This window comes from Oncorhynchus kisutch, unplaced genomic scaffold, assembly GCF_002021735.2.
Source record: "Oncorhynchus kisutch isolate 150728-3 unplaced genomic scaffold, Okis_V2 Okis02a-Okis13b_hom, whole genome shotgun sequence".
NCBI classification, from domain to species: domain Eukaryota; kingdom Metazoa; phylum Chordata; class Actinopteri; order Salmoniformes; family Salmonidae; genus Oncorhynchus; species Oncorhynchus kisutch.
Window position 1 is genome coordinate 7,122,800 of NW_022261979.1, and position 21,753 is coordinate 7,144,552.

A 21,753-nucleotide genomic window follows, 5' to 3' on the forward strand; every position below is an offset into this window, starting at 1 on the left:
GCCACCCTGCACACCCAGTATCTCTCCTGGTATCTACAGGAGAAGGGCTGGCCACCCTACACACCCAGTATCTCTCCTGGTCTCTACAGGGAAAGGATGGCTGGCCACCTTACACACCCAGTATCTCTCCTGATCTCTACAGGAGAAGGGCTGGCCACCCTACACACCCAGTATCTCTCCTGGTCTCTACAGGAGGATGGCTGGCCACCCTACACACCCAGTATCTCTCCTGGTCTCTACAGAAGGATGGCTGGCCACCCTGCACACCCAGTATCTCTCCTGGTCTCTACAGAAGGATGGCTGGCCACCCTGCACACCCAGTATCTCTCCTGGTCTCTACAGGAGAAGGGCTGGCCACCATACACACCCAGTATCTCTCCTGGTCTCTACAGAAGGAGGGCTGGCCACCCTACACACCCAGTATCTCTCATGGTCTCTACAGAAGGAGGGCTGGCCATCCTACACACCCAGTATCTCTCCTGGTCTCTACAGAAGGAGGGCTGGCCACCCTACACACCCAGTATCTCTCCTGGTCTCTACAGAAGGAGGGCTGGCCACCCTACACACCCAGTATCTCTCCTGGTCTCCCAATTAGATTATTCTAAGAATATTGTTTTACTTTGTCATACTTTCATGGTCACTATTGAATAGAGGACGATCCTAGCCAATTGTGAGCGCTTGAGAGACGATTTTACAAGCAGAGTCTGCAGCATTGGTTTCATCAACGGTGCACCCTGTAACAATTGCATCCTGGCCATTTGTGGTTCCACAGGAGAGCTGGTGGAAAGTTATTTTAGGATGTGGGACTTTATATGAATACATGCAAATAGTTACATAGTTAACTAGCCAATTCAAAACATTGTGTAGATTAGCTGGTTATCTAGTGTCTCTCTCTCTCTCTCAATGTCCTACTGCCACACACCCAGGTGATGCACACCATGCTGACCAAAAATCTGCTAGAAACAGGCAAATAACTCCCTAGCAACTATTAATCAACAAATGTGCAAACACAGCTCGCTTTGATCTCAAAAACATATCTCGCAACTAGATGATTGAAAGTCCCCTCGTGCCGATCAATGCAGGCCGACAGAAATGCTACTCCGATGCGCTCTGCAGAGATTGGGAGGACAGTGAGCAAAACATTGCATCCAGAGGACACTTTGAACTGATTCTGATTGAAGTAGCCTAATTGTTTGATATTGTGATTTTTGTTTTTCAACTTAAATCTATAATCTGCTTGTACAAGTATTTGTTTCACTTGCCCCCGGGCAATCTGACAAGTGTATATATCGAGCCCTGAAACCCAAACAATCACATGTCCTGCACCAACCCCAGCATCTCTAATTAGTCAGAAACCGTAGACTTCCCCGAGGTGGAACATTAGAACTGGAGTGGATTTGTGCAACTAACGCATAGGTGATCTCCCAGGAGGATGTCCAGGATCAATCAACGACACATCAGGTCAAATTCATTTGTTGTGTCTTTAACAAAGGGAGGGGCCCCAGAGGGGCTGGTCAATAGACCACAGAATGACTTTTCACTGAACAGCAGGTTGGGGGAGGGTGGACCGGTGTGCGCGCGTGTGTGTGTGTGTGAGATCTCTGTCCTCATTGTTTAATCCAAGATGTCTGACAGGCTTTGTCAGACAACACTGACCTTCCTTACAGACAGACAGGGTAAATATTCCCTAAAACTCTCTAAGCCGGGTCCCACAACTGTTGGTGCTGTCTTATCAACTCAATGGCAATAGGAGTTGTCAAGATTCATTCATTCAGCTGTATGGGGGTGTTTAACTTCATTCAATATCAAATAAACCCCTTTTTCTAAACATGTCTTCTGTGGTCCAGTGTGTTTAGCCAACTCTTCCCTGGGTTCATTCATTATCATTACCCTGGATTCATTCATTATCATTACCCTGGGTTCATTCATTATCATTACCATGGGTTCATTCATTATCATTACCCTGGTTTCATTCATTATCACTACCCTGGGTTCATTCATTATCATTACCCTATGTGCATTCATTATCATTACCCTGGGTTCATTCATTATCATTACCATGTGTTCATTCATTATTATTACCCTGGGTTCATTCATTATCATTACCATGGGTTCATTCATTATCATTACCCTGGGTTCATTCATTATCATTACCCTGGGTTCATTCGTTATCATTACCCTGGGTTCATTCATTATCATTACCGTGGGTTCATTCATTATCATTACCCTGGGTTCCGTCATTATCATTACCCTGGGTTCAGTCATTATCATTAATCATTAGCGACTGGGTTCCCCGCCTCTACCAACCGTTCTATTGGCCAACGTGCAATCACTGGAGAATAAACTGGATGATCTCAGTTCGAGACTATCCTACCAACGGGACATTAAAAACTGTAATATCTTATGTTTCACAGTTGTGGCTGAACGACGACATGGATAATATACAGTTGGCTGAGTTTTCTGTGCATCGGCAGGACAGAACAGCTACGTCTGTTAAGACGAGGGGTGGGGGTGTCTGTCTATTTGTCAATAACAGCTGGTGCGATGTCTAATATTAGGGAAGTCTTGGATGACAGGCAACATCCGCACCGGGCTAAAGGCTAGAGCTGCCGCTTTCAAGGAGCAGGACAGTAATCTGGACGCTTATAAGAAATCCCAAACTATCAAACAGGCAAAGCGTCAATACGTCAATACTAAGATTGAATCCTACTACACCGGCTCTGACACTCGTCACATGTGGCAGGGCTTGCAAACTATTGAGGACTACAAAGGGAAACTCATCCACGAGCTGCCCCGTGACGCAAGCCTACCAGATGAGCTAAATGCCTTTCATGCTCGCTTCGAGGCAAGCAACACTGAAGCATGCATGAGAGCACCAGCTGTTCTGGACGACTGTATGATCACGTAAGACCGTTAAACAGGTCAACATTCACAAGCCTCAGGGCCGGACAGATTACCAGAACGTGTACTCAGAGCATGCGCAGACCAACTGCCAAGTGTCTTCACTGACATGTTCAACCTCTCCCTGACCGAGTCTGTAATACCTACATGTTTCAAGCAGACCACCATAGTCCCTGTGCCCCGGGCCACCCCCAGGTGGTAAGGGTAGGCAACAACACATCTGCCACGCTGATCTTTAACACGGAGGCCCCTCAGGAGTGCGTCCTTAGTCCACTGCTATACTCCCTGTTCACCCCCGACTGCGTGGCCAAGCATGACTCCAACGCCATCATTACGTTTGCTGACGACACAACATTGGTAGGCCTGATCACCTTCAACGATGAGACAGCCTATATGGAGAAGGTCAGAGACCTGGCAGTGTACTGCCCGGACAACAACCTCTCCCTCAATGTGAGCAAGACAAAGGATCTGATCGTGGACAACAGGAAATGGAGGGACGAACACACCCCCATTCACATCAATGGGGCTGTAGTGGAGTAGGTCGAGAGTTTCAAGTTCCTTGGTGTCCACATCTCCAACAAACTATCATGGTCCAAACACACCAAGACAGTTGTGAAGAGGGCATGACAACATATTTCCCCCCTAGGAGACTGAAAAGATTTGGCATGGGTCCTCAGATCCTCAAGAAGATTTATACAGCTGCACCATCAAGAGCATCCGGCCGTAAGGTGCTACAGAGGGTAGTGCGTACGGCCCAGTACATCACTGGGGCCAAGCTTTCCGTCATCCAGGACTTATATACTAGGCATTGTCAGAGGAAGGCCCAAAAAATTGTCAAAAACTCCTGTCACCTAAGTCATAGATGGTTCTCTCTGCCACCGCGCTGCAAGCTATGCCTGAGCACCAAGTCTAGGTCTCATTGACAGCTATCCCCAAGGCATAAGACTGCTGAACAACTAATCACCCCGACTATTTACATTGACACCCCCTTTGTTTTAACACTGCTGCTACTCGCTGTTTATTATCTATGCAAAGTCACTTTACTCTTACCTACATGTACCACATACCTCAACAAACCTGTACCCCAGCACATTGACTCGGTACCGGTACCCCCTGTATATAGCCTCCACATTGACTCAGTACCGGTACCCCCTGTATATAGCCTCCACATTGACTCGGTGCCGGTACCCCCTGTATATAGCCTCCACATTGACTATGTACCGGTACCCCCTGTATATAGCCTCCACATTGACTCTGTACCGGTAGCTCCTGTATATAGACTCTACATTGACTCTGTACCGGTACCCCTGTATATAGCCTCCACATTGACTCTGTACCGGTACCCCCTGTATATAGCCTCCACATTGACTCTGTACCGGCACCCCCTGTATATAGCCTCCACATTGACTCGGTGCCGGGACCCCCTGTATACAGTATCCACATTGACTCTGTATACAGCCTCCACATTGACTCTGTACCGGTACCCCCTGTATATAGCCTCCACATTGACTCTGTACTGGTACCCCCTGTATATAGCCTCCACATTGACTCTGTACTGGTACCCCCTGTATATAGCCTCCACATTGACTCTGTACCGGTATCCCCTGTATATAGCCTCCACATTGACTCTGTACCGGTACCCCCTGTATATAGCCTCCACATTGACTCTGTACCGGTATCCCCTGTATATAGCCTCCACATTGACTCTGTACCGGTACCCCCTGTATATAGCCTCCACATTGACTCGGTACTGGTACCCCCTGTATATAGTCTCCACATTGACTCGGTACCGGTACCGGTACCCCCTGTATATAGTCTCCACATTGACTCAGTACTGGTACCCCCTGTATATAGCCTCCACATTGACTCGGTACCGGTGCCACCTGTATCTAGCCTCCACATGACTCGGTACCAGTACTCCCTGTATATAGCCTCCACATTGACTTGGTACCGGTACCCCCTGTATATAGTCTCCACATTGACTCGGTACTGGTACCCCCTGTATATAGTCTCCACATTGACTCGGTACTGGTACCCCCTGTATATAGTCTCCACATTGACTCGGTACTGGTACCCCCTGTATATAGCCTCCACATTGACTCGGTACCGGTACCCCCTGTATATAGCCTCCACATTGACTCTGTACAGGTATCCCCTGTATATAGCCTCCACATTGACTCGGTACCAGTACCCCCTGTATATAGCCTCCACATTGACTCGGTACCGGTACCCCCTGTATATAGTCTCCACATTGACTCGGTACCAGTACCCCCTGTATATAGCCTCCACATTGACTCGGTACCAGTACCCCCTGTATATAGCCTCCACATTGACTCGGTACCAGTACCCCCTGTATATAGCCTCCACATTGACTCTGTACAGGTATCCCCTGTATATAGCCTCCACATTGACTCGGTACCAGTACCCCCTGTATATAGCCTCCACATTGACTCGGTACCAGTACCCCCTGTATATAGCCTCCACATTGACTCTGTACAGGTATCCCCTGTATATAGCCTCCACATTGACTCGGTACCAGTACCCCCTGTATATAGCCTCCACATTGACTCGGTACCAGTACCCCCTGTATACAGCCTCCACATTGACTCGGTACCGGTACCCCCTGTATATAGCCTCCACATTGACTCTGTACCGGTACCCCCTGTATATAGCCTCCACATTGACTTGGTACCAGTACCCCCTGTATATAGCCTCCACATTGACTCGGTACCGGTACCCCCTGTATACAGCCTCCACATTGACTTGGTACCAGTACCCCCTGTATATAGTCTCCACATTGACTCGGTACCGGTACCCCCTGTATATAGCCTCCACATTGACTCGGTACCAGTACCCCCTGTATATAGTCTCCACATTGACTCGGTACCGGTACCCCCTGTATATAGTCTCCACATTGACTTGGTACCAGTACCCCCTGTATATAGCCTCCACATTGACTCTGTACCAGTACCCCCTGTATACAGCCTCCACATTGACTTGGTACCAGTACCCCCTGTATATAGTCTCCACATTGACTTGGTACCAGTACCCCCTGTATACAGTCTCCACATTGACTTGGTACCAGTACCCCCTGTATATAGTCTCCACATTGACTTGGTACCAGTACCCCCTGTATACAGTCTCCACATTGACTTGGTACCAGTACCCCCTGTATATAGTCTCCACATTGACTTGGTACCAGTACCCCCTGTATACAGTCTCCACATTGACTCGGTACCAGTACCCCCTGTATATAGTCTCCACATTGACTTGGTACCAGTACCCCCTGTATACAGTCTCCACATTGACTCGGTACCAGTACCCCCTGTATACAGTCTCCACATTGACTTGGTACCAGTACCCCCTGTATATAGCCTCCACATTGACTTGGTACCAGTACCCCCTGTATACAGCCTCCACATTGACTTGGTACCAGTACCCCCTGTATATAGCCTCCACATTGACTTGGTACCAGTACCCCCTGTATACAGTCTCCACATTGACTTGGTACCAGTACCCCCCGTATATAGCCTCCACATTGACTCTGTACCAGTACCCCCTGTATACAGCCTCCACATTGACTTGGTACCAGTACCCCCTGTATATAGTCTCCACATTGACTTGGTACCAGTACCCCCTGTATACAGTCTCCACATTGACTTGGTACCAGTACCCCCTGTATATAGTCTCCACATTGACTTGGTACCAGTACCCCCTGTATACAGTCTCCACATTGACTTGGTACCAGTACCCCCTGTATATAGTCTCCACATTGACTTGGTACCAGTACCCCCTGTATACAGTCTCCACATTGACTCGGTACCAGTACCCCCTGTATATAGTCTCCACATTGACTTGGTACCAGTACCCCCTGTATACAGTCTCCACATTGACTCGGTACCAGTACCCCCTGTATACAGCCTCACTACTGTTATTTTATTGTGTTACTTCTTTTTTTTTACTTGAGTTTATTTGGTAAATATTTTCTTAACTCTATTTCTTGAACTGCATTGTTGGTTAAGGGCCTGTAAGTCAGCATTTCACCGTAAGGTCGACACCTTTTGTATTCGGAACACTTGACAAGAATATTTGATCTGATTTGATCACTAGAATGGTTGGTAAAAGAATAGAAGACGTAGCAGCAGAGCAATAGAAGACTTGTCTATAGCCCATACAGCATGGAACCAGACTGATGATTCATGGAACCAGACTGATAATTCATGGAACCAGACTGATACAGCATGGAGCCAGACTGAAACAGCATGGGACCAGACTGATACAGCATGGAACCAGACTGATACAGCATGGGACCAGACTGATACAGCCCATACAGCATGGGACCAGACTGATACAGCATGGAACCAGACTGATACAGACCATACAGCATGGAACCAGACTGATCAAGCCCATACAGCATGGAACCAGACTGATCAAGCCCATACAGAATGGAACCAGACTGATACAACATGGAACCAGACTGATATAGCCCATACAGCATGGGACCAGACAGATACAGAATGGAACCAGACTGATACAGCATGGAACCAGACTGATTCAGCCCATACAGCATGGGACCAGACTGATACAGCATGGGACCAGACTGATACAGCCCCATACAGCATGGGACCAGACTGATACAGCATGGGACCAGACTGATACAGCATGGGACCAGACTGATACAGCATGGGACCAGACTGATACAGCATGGGACCAGACTGATGAGGCATGGGACCAGACTGATACAGCATGGGACCAGACTGATACAGCATGGGACCAGACTGATACAGCATGGGACCAGACTGATACAGCATGGGACCAGACTGATACAGCATGGGACCAGACTGATACAGCCCATACAGCATTGGACCAGACTGATACAGCATGGGACCAGACTGATACAGCATGGGACCAGACTGATACAGCATGGAACCAGACTGATACAGAATGGAACCAGACTGATACAGCATGGAACCAGACTGATACAGCATGGGACCAGACTGATACAGCATGGGACCAGACTGATACAGCATGGGACCAGACTGATACAGAGCTTCTACTATTCTGAACTATATACAGTAGAATGCGTACATCAACTAAAGGCATAGACAGATGATTAGAACTCTTACCTGGTTCACTCTGGTATAAAACTCTATAGCCGTCGACATTCCCTTTCGGCTCTTTCCAGGATACATGTAATTTGCTCGTACCCAGCACTTTAAAACGTAATCTTCTGGGAGCTGGAACTGAAACAGAACAACAATAGACCCATCATTAATACTGACTCATTCAGTTACAGTTTGAGTATTGATGATTAATATGATGAATACAGACTTTGTCCCAAATAGCACCCTATTCTCTATTTAGTGCACTACTTTTGACCAGGGCCCATAGGACTCTGATTGAAGGTAGTGGACCACAGACGGAGTATGGTAAGATTTGGGAGGCAGATACAATCCCCAGCAGGTGTTAGTGCCACTACGGTACTACACATCAGCCAGGTTAATCACACACAGAACAGACGTCCACAAAGACAACCCATTCTGGTATAACACAATAACATATTGGAAAACCTATTGGATAACATATTGTTGTAGAATAACATATTGTTGTAGAATAGCATATTGTTGTAGAATAACATATTATTGTAGAATAGCATATTGTTGTAGAATAACATATTGCTGTAGAATAACATATTGCTGTAAAATAACATATTGCTGTAGAATAACATATTGCTGTAAAATAACATATTGCTGTAAAATAGCATATTGCTGTAAAATAACATATTGCTGTAAAATAGCATATTGTTGTCCAATAGCATGTTGCAAAACAAACAGTTATAGACAAAGAGGGTTCTTAAATGTCAGTCATATTCTCTTACTTTTTGAGACACCATTTTTAAACTAGTAAGGATGGATGGGGGGGGGGGGGGACTATTTTTTTATAGCCTGAAATCCCAACTGATAAACTTTGTTTCATGTCAAATCATCGTGAAACAGAGCAAATCAGATGGGATTCCAGGCTAGCGTTTCTAAGTCGATGACGGCATCGACATTTCCTTTCAAAAAGACAGGTGCTGCAGACTGTTAAGAGTCAGTAAATGTTTGATCTCTCAGTTGATGGAGAATCAATCAGCTTCACCTGCCGTCCCGATGGAAAGAACAGTCAGTGGAAGACATTCTCTTAGGATTACGTTAGCGCAGCTAGGCTATAGCTAGATATTCACCTGCTGTCCCGATGGAAAGAACAGTCAGTGGAAGACATTCTCTTAGGATTACGTTAGCGCAGCTAGGCTATAGCTAGATATTGATGCTATATGCGGTTTCTATACGCAGGCTGCTATGAGGAAGAGAATGTGACTTTATTTCTTTACATGAAGCTGCTCTTACTGTTTAGTACCATGTAACAGCATGGTGTTTCTTCTAGCCAATAAGAACAACCAAATGTAAAGTGGTACTCTTTTTTTCTCCAGCTATGGACAGACGACGTTTCAGTAGTATGGTGAAATACTACGATCTGAGATTGACGCAAAACTATTTATAAGGTTGTTGCATAGCACTTTCAACATTTACTTGGTCTACATTCTATGTTAGTTGAACTACAAACTAGTCACCAGAACAGCACTACCACATTGTCACCTTTTGAGTTGAGAAGTTGAGAAGACAATGAGAAGTTGAGAAGATGAGAATAGAATGAGAAGATGAGAATAGAATGAGAAGATGAGAATACAATGAGAAGACGATAAGACAAGGAGAAGTTGAGAAGACAAGGAGAAGTTGAGAAGACAATGAGAAGTTGAGAAGACACTGAGAAGTTGAGAAGACAAGGAGAAGTTGAGAAGACACTGAGAAGTTGAGAAGACAAGGCTCAATGCCCAGGCCAACAAACACAGTGGTGTTTGTTCCTCCTCGCAAGTAGAAGAATGGGTAGCAATGTAATCTTTACATGCCTATAAATCTATGAATATACTACAGTATCTACCATATAGGGACTTGAAGCTGTTTATAAGGAAGAATATGGGCATGTAAAGTTATATACAATCTGGCATAAGCTTTAAATAAATGATGAAGAATAAAGGGAAACTTTTAGGTTAGAGAAATAAATATATATATAATATATATATATATATGAATTATATAAAGGTAAAATAAATGTATATGATCACTAACCTGATAGGACCTCATCTGGGGGTTGTTTGTGTGTTCAGTAAATATCTCCTATAAACCTGATAGGAACTCATCTTGGGGTTGTTTCAGTGTTCAGTAAATATCTCCTATAAACCTGATAGGAACTCATCTGGGGGTTGTTTCAGTGTTCAGTAAATATCTCCTATAAACCTGATAGGAACTCATCTGGGGGTTGTTTGTGTGTTCAGTAAATATCTCCTATAAACCTGATAGGAACTCATCTTGGGGTTGTTTCAGTGTTCAGTAAATATCTCCTATAAACCTGATAGGAACTCATCTGGGGGTTGTTTCTGTGTTCAGTAAATATCTCCTATAAACCTGATAGGAACTCATCTGGGGGTTGTTTCTGTGTTCAGTAAACATCTCCTATAAACCTGAATATAATGTGAGGTATTTAAAACCACCTGGGAAACAGAAAAGACAATTAAATAATGACTGGATACTAGATGTGAATATAATGTGAGGTATTTAACACCAACTGCCTTGCCAGAAGTAGCTACAAATTCACAAATTGCCACCTTTAAGTACTTTCCATTTGTATTGTCTGACTCACTGCACATGAATTGAGTTGACGGAGGACAGGATGTTTATTAGTCCAGATAGACATTAGTCTTCTGCTTTTGTCAACCAGCTGATATACACACGTAACGTCGGAGAGACTGAAGCAGGGGTTATGTTCCTGTCAAGGGAACATCGGCAGTATGTGGCACCTGAGATATTGATGCCAGCAACCCTCTGGTAGATCACCCCCCCCCCCCCCCCCCTTCCCCTCGAGTGTATGGGAGCATCTGTCAGCCTGACTCAGCTGTACATGAGATCTGAATAATGTATAGGAACACATACGTCCATTTGCTCTGTGTGAGGACGAGGGTGTGGAGGATTCCGAGAGGAACAATGGAACACTATTGTGAGTCGAGGATTCCACAGAAGAATACAGTAGCTGTAGGATTCCTTCATGATGTGATGCATTTCATTACTCCACCCTTGGTTATCAGCATCTCATTATCCACCCATGGCTATCAGCATGTCATTATTCACCCTTGGCTATCAGCATGTCATTATTCACCCTTGGCTATCAGCATGTCATTATTCACCCTTGGCTATCAGCATGTCATTACTCCACCCTTGGCTATCAGCATGTCATTATTCACCCTTGGCTATCAGCATGTCATTGTTCACCCTTGGCTATCAGCATGTCATTATTCACCCTTGGCTATCAGCATGTCATTATTCACCCTTGGCTATCAGCATGTCATTATTACCCCTTGACTATCAGCATGTCATTATTCACCCTTGGCTATCAGCATGTCATTATTCACCCTTGGCTATCAGCATGTCATTACTCACCCTTGGCTATCAGCATGTCATTATTCACCCTTGGCTATCAGCATGTCATTATTCACCCTTGACTATCAGCATGTCATTATTACCCCCTTGGCTATCAGCATGTCATTATTATCTCCTTGGCTATCAGCATGTCATTATTATCTCCTTGGCTATCAGCATGTCATTATTACCCCTTGACTATCAGCATGTCATTATTCACCCTTGGCTATCAGCATGTCATTATTCACCCTTGGCTATCAGCATGTCATTACTCACCCTTGGCTATCAGCAGGTCATTACTCCCCCTTGGCTATCAGCATGTCATTATCCACCCTTGACTATCAGCATGTCATTATCCACCCTTGACTATCAGCATGTCATTATCCACCCTTGACTATCAGCATGTCATTACTCCACCTGTTCCCTACCATTCTCTCACCTCTCAATGATTAAACACAAAGTGACTCCATGACAGTTACATTACAATATACATTAGAACAGACAACAGTACAAAAACAAGCAGCCCTTTCAAGTGGTTTTATCTCTCCTCTCCTCTCATCCCTTCCTCTCACCCCTCTCATCTCTCCTCATCCTTCTCTCCTCCTCATCCCTCTCACCCCTCTCTCCTCATCCCTCTCCTCTCATCCCTCTCTCCTCTCATCCCTCTCTCATCTCTCATCCCTCTCCTCTCATCCCTCTCTCCTCTCACCCCTCTCTCCTCTCACCCCTCTCTTCTGTTGTGGCAGATAGCACTTACCCCTGAATCCTCTGAGCCCTTTACCTGTCTGTGTGTCTGTATGTCTGTATGTCTGTCTGTCTGTCTTCCCTCTCTCGGCACGCTGCTCACCTACCTGACTAAGGCCTAGCTTCATCTTTTTTGAACATTTATCTGTTACCAGCATGGTAATCCCTGCTGAGGGTATTTAAATTTTAAGACTCTGTTCTGCTAGTCCTCCATCACAACATGTGGAGAATGAGGCTGCAGTATACATTCGGTGCCGTTCAGTCAAAGTTGGTTAAGAGTACTGTCATGTTAAATACCACAAACGTGGGGATTAGAGAAGAGATATTGACCAAGAGTTCTTTGGATAATGTGAATCAGGTTTACATAGAATGTCAATATGTTCCTCATTCTACTCATCCAGGCCTAAATGAAACCCCAGACATGGATTTAAAATGAACATGAACACAGTAGCATTAACAACACAGGCCATTATGACACTCTACATTCCTAGAAAAAAAGGTGCTATCGGTTTGGTCGGTAGGGATGTCCTTGTCTCATCGCGCACCAGCGACTCCTGTGGCGGGCCGGGCGCAGTGCACGCTAACCAGGTCGCCAGGTGCACGGTGTATCCTCCGACACATTGGTGCGGCTGGCTTCCGGGTTGGATGCACGCCGTTTTAAGAAGCAGTGTGGCTAGGTTGGGTTGTTTATCGGAGGACGCATGACTTTCAACCTTTGTCTCTCCCGAGCCCATACAGGAGTTGTAGCGATGAGACAAGATAGTAGCTACTACAACAATTGGACACCATGAAATGGGGGAGAAAAGGGGAAGGAAAAAAAAGGGTTCTGCATGGAACCTCAAAAGGTTTACCTGGAACCAAAAGGGTTCTCCTATGGGGATAGCCGAACAACCCTTTTTTTCCCTTCCCCTTTTCTCCCCCATTTCGTGGTATCCAATTGTTTAGTAGCTACTATCTTGTCTCAAAAAACCAAAAGGGTTCTACCTGGAACTCAAAAGGGTCCTCCTATGGGGACAGCAGAAGAACCCTTTTGAAACCTCTCGTTGTAAGAGTGTACTCAATTGTTGCAGGTAAATGAAAACACAACCATCTGTTTTGGTTTTATTGAACTGTTTTTCTGACACTCTCATCAGAATCTCTCCCTACACATACAAATTCACCAATCTACATTTTAACATGCTCAAATGAAACACCGTGTTTTTTCCTAATTAGGTAACTAAAAGCTAATCTGATGCCATTTGGAGTACAGCACGGAGCTGACCCATACAGACAGACATGGAATCAATAGGGAATCATTAGTGAAGGACTCTGTCATATGAAACAGCATGTCACTGACCCCAGAGCCTGACCAGACAACACACTGTGGTGACCAGAGACAGATAAAGAGGTTCTCTGTTACAGGTTGTAGCAGCTAGTTGTGTCCAGTGTCCACTACAATAGGAGACGGAAGACAGTGGTGACTGGGGGTTGAAATAACCTAAAATCACTTCTTTTTTAAAAACAAATGGAACTCCCAGTGTATTATATATACAGGAAATGGTAAGTGGCCTAGCTTGACCCGAGCAGAGAGCCGTGGGGGAGAGACGTGCAGACCAGATAAACATTATATATACACCCTCCACAGACAGGAGTCAGTAGCCGTGGGGGAGAGACGTGCAGACCAGATATATATTATATATACACCCTCCACAGACAGGAGTCAGTAGCCGTGGGGGAGAGACGTGCAGACCAGATATACATTATATATACACCCTCCACAGACAGGAGTCAGTAGCCGTGGGGGAGAGACGTGCAGACCAGATAAACATTATATATACACCCTCCACAGACAGGAGTCAGTAGCCGTGGGGGAGAGACGTGCAGACCAGATACACATTATATATACACCCTCCACAGACAGGAGTCAGTAGCCGTGGGGGAGAGACGTGCAGACCAGATAAACATTATATATACACCCTCCACAGACAGGAGTCAGTAGCCGTGGGGGAGAGACGTGCAGACCAGATAAACATTATATATACACCCTCCACAGACAGGAGCCAGAAATCCCCCTCTTCACACCAGACCTGGGTTCAAATAGTATTTGTTAATGGTTTGATTGAGCCTGCCTGGACTGCCAGATGGACAGGGATGACACTGTCAGGAGTTGGGACTGTCCCATTGGTTCCACTGCGCCAGGCAAACTTATCTGAACTTTCCAGGCATTTGAAAAGAAAACAAATACTAATCGAACCCAGGTCTGCTCCACACCAGTCCACAGAGCCTCCACTCCCACACCAGATGAACCCAGGTCAGCTCCACACCAGTCCACAGAGCCTCCACTCCCACACCAGATGAACCCAGGTCTGCTCCACACCAGTCCACAGAGCCTCCACTCCCACACCAGATTAACCCAGGTCAGCTCCACACCAGTCCACAGAGCCTCCACTCCCACACCAGATGAACCCAGGTCAGCTCCACACCAGTCCACAGAGCCTCCACTCCCACACCAGATGAACCCAGGTCAGCTCCACACCAGTCCACACTCTCCACACTCTACCGAATGGCACCTTATTCCCTATATAGTGCACTAATTTAGACCAGAGCCCTATGGAACCCTATTCCCTATATAGTGCACTACTTTTGACCAGAGCCCTATGGGGACCCTATTCCCTATATAGTGCACTACTTTTGACCAGAGCCCGATGAGCCCTATGGGTCCTGGTTAAAAGTAGTGCACTACATAGGGAATAGGGTGTCATTTGGGATCTTTTCACTCCAAGGCCTGGATGGAATGCTGAGCTGAGCTGCATCCAAGCAGCACACAGACAGGCCAATTAAATGTTGATGTGTCCCTGGAGGACGTTTTCATATGACCCCCCCCCCCCCCCCCCCCCCTCAGATAGGATCCTGAATGTTCTCCCTTTCCAATCCGCTCACAGCAGACCTGGGTTCACATACTATTCAACATCTTTTAACTATTTGGGGAGGGGGAGGGGGGGGTTGACTGAGTCTGCCTAGAGTGCCAGATGGGTTTGAGGGTTTGCCATTTTGAGATTATTCTATTGCCCAATTAAACCAGGCAGGCTCAATCAAGTGCAGATAAAACAAGTATTTGAAATAATTGTGAATAGAATTTAAACCCAGTTTGTCTCCAAGACCAGAGCAGACAAGACCAGACCAAACGAGACCAGAGCAGACCAGACCAGACCAAACGAGACCAGAGCAGACGAGACCAGACCAAACGAGACCCCCTCCACAGGGTTCTTCCATTGACCACAGGTGAAGGTTGTTGCATGATAGATGACTGATTAAACAATCATCTTGGGGACATCAAGTCGGCAGCCCAGCTAAGCATGATAGCAATCAGATGTGCTTCTGTGACTGGGCCTTTATATCTCATTATAAGGCTGGGGTTTATGCTCCATGTAAAAAATGTATATGATTACACCCAAATAATATTCTTTACAAAAAAAAAGCATGACAAACACAAAACAAAAATCAAATTGTATTATTTGAATGTAAAACAAAGACATGGTGTGGGGGTGGAAATGTCACGTCCACGTACAGTTAGAGACGGAATGAAATGGGACCAAACTGCACATCAAAAGAGGAACTGACAGAGGAGACGACCAAAGGAAGCATTTGGGTAATCATCCAGTCACAGTGTAGCCCTTACCTTGACCCTGGGCAGGGGCTGGGAAATGTACAGCCAACACCAGGAAGAGCAGAGGACACCACGTCCTTATTGGGAGTCCTACAATCAGCATCCTTACAACTGTGATGCTCCTTCTGCACCTAGCGGGAAGAGGGAGAAAAATACTGACTATTTAATGCTGCCTGACTGCCACAGCAGTGGGCTTTGGAGAGCGCTAGAAAGAGGTTTTAGGAATAGTGATGAGAGAGAGAGAGAGAGAGAGAGAGAGAGAGAGAGAGACAGAGAGAGAGAGAGAGAGAGAGAGAAGGACAGAATGAGAGAGAGAGAGAGAGAGAGAGAGAGAGAGAGAGAGAGAAGGACAGAATGAGAGAGAGAGAGAGAGAGAGGGGAGAGAGAGAGAGAGAGAGAGAGAGAGAGAGAGAGAAGGACAGAATGAGAGAGAGAGAGAGAGGACAGAGGGACAGAATGAGAGAGAGAGAGAGAGAGAGAGAGAGAGAGACAGAGAGAGAGAGAGAGAGAGAGAGAGAGAGAGAGAGAGAGAGAGAAGGACAGAATAGAGAGAGAGAGAGAGAGAGAGAGAGAGAGAGAGAGAGAGAGAGAGAGAGACAGAGAGAGAGAGAGAGAGAGAAGGACAGAATGAGAGAGAGAGAGAGAGAGAGAGAGAGAAGGACAGAATGAGAGAGAGAGAGAGAGAGAGAGAGAGAGAGAGAGAGAGAGAGAGAGAGAAGGACAGAATGAGAGAGAGAGAGAGAGGACAGAGGGACAGAATGAGAGAGAGAGAGAGAGAGAGAGAGAGAGAGAGAGTATGAGAGTGTTTACTTGCTTTGGCAATGGTAACATATGTTTCCCATGCCAATAAAGCCCCTTAAATCAGCATCCTTACAACTGTGATGCTCCTTCTGCACCTAGCGGGGAGAGGGAGAAAAATACAGACTATTTAACACTGCCTGACTGCCACAGCTGTGGGCTTTGGAGAGCGCTAGAAAGAGGTTTTAGGAATAGTGATGAGAGAGAGAGACAGAGAGAGAGAGAGAGAGAGAGAGAGAGAGAGAGAGAGAGAGAGAGAGAGAGAGAAGGACACAGAATGAGAGAGAGAGAGAGAACCCACTGGATTCTCCAATTACCTTGAATGAGTTACAGGACAAAATAAAAACTCTCCAACCCAAAAAGGCCTGTGGTGATGGTAACCTTAATGAAATGATCAAATATACAGACAACAAATTCCAATTGGCTATACTAAAACTCCATCCTTAGCTCTGGCATCTTCCCCAATATTTGGAACCAAGGACTGATCACCCCAATCCACAAAAGTGGAGACAAATTTGACCCCAATAACTACCGTGGAATATGCGTCAACAGTAACCTTGGGAAAATCCTCTGCATTATCATTAACAGCAGACTCGTACATTTCCTCAATGAAAACAATGTAATGAGCAAATGTCAAATTGTTTTTTTACCAAATTACCGTACAACAGACCATGTATTCACCCTGCAGACCCTAATTGACAATCAAACAAACCAAAACAAAGGCAAAGTCTTCTCTCTCTTTGTTGATTTAAAAAAAAACTTTGACTCAATTTGGCATGAGGGTCTGCTATACAAATTGATGGAAAGTGGTGTTGGGGGTAAAACATACAACATTATAAAATCCATGTACACAAACAACAAGTGTGAGGTTAAAATTGGCAAAAAACACACACATTTCTTCACACAGGGTCGTGGGTTGAGACAGGGATGCAGCTTAAGCCCCACCCTCTTCCAACATATATATCAACGAATTGGCGCGGGCACTAGAAAACTCTGCAGCACCCGGCCTCCCCCTGCTAGAATCCGAAGTCAAATGTCTACTGTTTGCTGATGATCTGGTGCTTCTGTCACCAACCAAGGAGGGCCTACAGCAGCACCTAGATCTTCTGCACAGATTCTGTCAGACCTGGGCCCTGACAGTAAATCTCAGTAAGACCAAAATAATGGTGTTCCAAAAAAGGTCCAGTCGCCAGGACCACAAATACAAATTCCATCTAGATATTGTTGCCCTAGAGCACACAAAAAACTATACATACCTTGGCCTAAACATCAGCGCCACAGGTAACTTCCACAAAGCTGTGAACGATCTGAGAGACAAGGCAAGAAGGGCCTTCTATGCCATCAAAAGGAACATACATTTCAACATACCAATTAGGATTTGGCTAAAAATACTTGAATCAGTCATAGAGCCCATTGCCCTTTATGGTTGTGAGGTCTGGGGTCCGCTCACCAACCAAGAATTCACAAAATGGGACAAACACCAAATTGAGACTCTGCATGCAGAATTCTGCAAAAATATCCTCAGTGTACAACATAGACGTTAAATTTTACAACCACCTAAAAGGAAGCGATTCCCAAACCTTCCATAACAAAACCATCATCTACAGAGAGATGAACCTGGAGAAGAGTCCCCTAAGGAAGCTGGTCCTGGGGCTCTGTTCACAAACACACCCCACAGAGCCCCAGGACAGAAGCACAATTAGACCCAACCAAATCATGAGAAAACAAAAAGATAATTACTTGACACATTGGAAAGAATTAACCAAAAAAACAGAACAAACTAGAACGCTATTTGACCCTAAACAGAGAGTACACAGCGGCAGAATACCTGACCACTGTGACTGACCCTAAACAGAGAGTACACAGCGGCAGAATACCTGACCACTGTGACTGACCCTACACAGAGAGTACACAGCAGCAGAATACCTGTCCACTGTGACTGACCCAAACTTAAGGAAAGCTTTGACTATGTACAGACTTAGTGAGCATAGCCTTGCTATTGAGAAAGGCCGCCGTAGACAGACATGGCTCTCAAGAGAAGACAGGCTATGTGCTCACTGCCCACAAAATGAGGTGGAAACTGAGCTGCACTTCCTAACCTCCTGCCCAATGTATGACCATATTAGAGAGACATATTTCCCTCAGATTACACAAAGAATTCAAAAACAAATCCAATTTTGATAAACTCCCATATCTACTGTGTGAAATTCCACAGTGTGCCATCACAGCAGTAAGATGTGTGACCTGTTGCCACAAGAAAAGGGCAACCAGTGAAGAACAAACACCATTGTAAATACAACCCATATTTATGCTTATTTATTTTCCCTTGTGTACTTTAACCATTTGTACATTGTTACAACACTGTATATATATATAATATGACATTTGTAATGCCTTTATTGTTTTGAAACTTCTGTATGTGTGTTTACTGTTAATTTTTATTGTTTGTTTCACTTTTGTATATTATCTACCTCACTTGCTTTGGCAATGTTAATACATGTTTCCCATGCCAATAAAGCCCCTTGAATTGAATTGAATTGAATTGAATTGAGAGAGAGAGAGAGAGAGAGAGAGAGAGAGAGAGAGGGAGAAGGACACCGAATGAGAGAGAGAGAGAGAGAGAGAGAGAGAGAGAGAGAGAGAGAGAGAGAGAGAGAGAGAGAGAGAAGGACAGAATGAGAGAGAGAGAGAGAGAGAGAGAGAGAGAGAGAGAGAGAGAGAGAGGGACAGAATGAGAGAGAGAGAGAGAGAGAGAGAGAGAGAGAGAGAGAGAGAGAGAGAGAGAGAGAGAGAGAGGGAAGGAAGGACACAGAATGAGAGAGAGAGAGGACACAGAATGAGAGAGAGAGAGAGAGGAGGACACAGAGACACAGAATGAGAGAGAGAGAGCGAGAGAGAGAGAGAGAGAGTATATGAGAGTGAGTGTTTACTTGCTTTGGCAATGGTAACATATGTTTCCCATGCCAATAAAGCCTCTTAAATTGAAAATTTAAATTGAGAGAGAGAGAGAGAGAGAGACCAGCATTGAGTAGTAACAGACGTCCATAGCTATCGGGCTTTTTCAGTGTCGAGGCCCAGCCAGTCTCAAGTGGGGGCAGGCAGAAGGGAGTGAGGGGAAAAGGGGAAAGATGAGAGTCACTTTCAGAATGGGAAGTTGGAAACAGAACAGTAGAGGACTTTGTTACATTTTGACAGACAGGCACAAGAGAACATTTCCTGAGTGCCATTGTTGACATTGAGAACAAGCAGAGCTCAACTTGTCTGTCACTCATCATTAAGGCTTTGACTAGACAGGCAGATTGTAACCGCAGCACAGGAATGGAGGAAGCTAGTACAATACTGCCACATAGGACTACTGCAGTAGGCTGAAAATGACCAGCTTTACTCACTTGTGTACATTTTTGTTCTATGACTATATTCAATGCATTCATCATACTCAAACAGCATTGATGATGAAAATAGATTTCCAATCAACATCCCTGGACATAAGTGAATAACGTGTCAAAATGTGTCTTTATATACAGAGATACTGTACATTTTAATCCTGGTATCTGTGTCCATCAAACTAAACCTGGACATTGACTTCATGACAGAGATATCATTTAGACATTTAAACTATTTTATACAAGCAAAAGCATAAAATGTTTTCTTCAAAACCATTATTTGCTATACTTATGCAATACAATTGAACCAAAACCCAATAAATATATTGTCATTAGATTTAGGTTAAACGGTCGGTGAAAAAATTACGTTGTTGTTTTACAGTTCCATGACAGGTTCCCACTTTGTTTCAATTTCATCGCGTTTGTTTATTGTTGTTTAAATGACGTGGAAACGGCGTTGATTCAACCAGTTTGTGTCCTATGGGAAGGAACTATTTGCTGACAAACATTGGATGTTTTTTTTCTCCCCTACTTGTAAACCCTTATGGCCAATTATTCTTCAAAAGAGGAAGTATACACGAATCAGCACATTCAATTTGAAAGCTGAAACTGCTGATGAAACTCGTGAAGTAGTAATCCCTAAACGCAGTCCAATCAAAAGAAACCTCATCAATCTGAAGTATGTAGCCTACACGTCAATAGAATATGCGATAGGGACAAAACGCATCTTGTCGCCCTGGAAACAACCGGAAAATAGAAATATTTCGTTGTTTTTTTGTATTTACAATAACATTCCACGAAGACCATAATAATGATAGTTAATAATACATAAACAAATATTTCTGACTTGATTTATAGGCACACAAAAAAACATTTGAATGGCTTAAATTACTCCAGTTGTGCAACTCTCACAGTGCCTACTTCAAAAGTTAATTGTTAACTTGTGCACCCGACAGGAAACTGATGAGAAGATTGCCCACAAGTTTAGTTACATTCTAGAACTTTCAATTCGTTTACAATTAATTTGGTAATTTATCAGTATATTTGATCAAGTCAACCTATCCAATTGATTGCCTTTGAGAGCGTGTAAATGACCATAATAAATATAGGCTAAGCACTCGAAACAAAACAAATTCCATACTGAATTAATGAAATAGCAATCCATAACTCACAAGTCATCAAATCCTAAACGCTCCTATTTCCCACGGATCCTCTCAATCCCCAGAGTGTATGTCTGTCTCCCTGGTTTGTTTCAGCCTCTCTCAGTCAACTATTCCGTCAGTCAGTCCAGACTAAAACTGGGGGTGGGTGTTTCTTGCGTCGTTATTCACCCATCCCTTCGGCTATTCATCCCCCTCTACTTCTCTCTCTCCTTCCTTCCTTCACCTCATTTCATCCTGTGGACTGACGGGGGGGAAAGGGAGAAAAAAATCGACCAATTGCTGCTGAACAGGAGGACGGGAGCGAAACGGGAGGGTGGAATTCGACAAAAACCCTCAGGCACTTTGCCTCGACAGGACTTGTCAAGTAAACGACTTGTAACTGAATGTAGGTTTTAACACTCAGGAAATGGTCATTTAGCTCTATCGTTAGTTTTCATGGCATTGTGATGTCTGACACCGACTGGATTGGAATTGTGGAATCTGAGCAGGTGCTTCGGCACATTCTGTTGCGCGCTCTCTGGTGCTCTGAGGCTGTGAACGCACCGAGGGACTATACATTTAAACATACATCTACGCTAAGTTGTTCCTTGAATGGCTGTTGCGTAATA

The 21,753-nt window shown here is 44.8% G+C and overlaps 1 protein-coding gene across 1 annotated transcript in view; it reads right to left on the reverse strand.

Annotated features, from left to right (window-relative positions):
• LOC109884938 (collagen alpha-1(XIV) chain) overlaps window positions 1-21,496 on the reverse strand; it is a 235,565-nt gene extending 214,069 nt beyond the window's left edge. The window contains 3 exon segments of the mRNA XM_031811818.1: window positions 8,028-8,144; window positions 15,814-15,932; window positions 21,155-21,496. Coding sequence (XP_031667678.1) covers window positions 8,028-8,144; window positions 15,814-15,904 — 208 coding nt within the window. The 5' untranslated portion in view covers window positions 15,905-15,932; window positions 21,155-21,496.
• Between the last annotated feature and the right edge of the window lie 257 nt (window positions 21,497-21,753).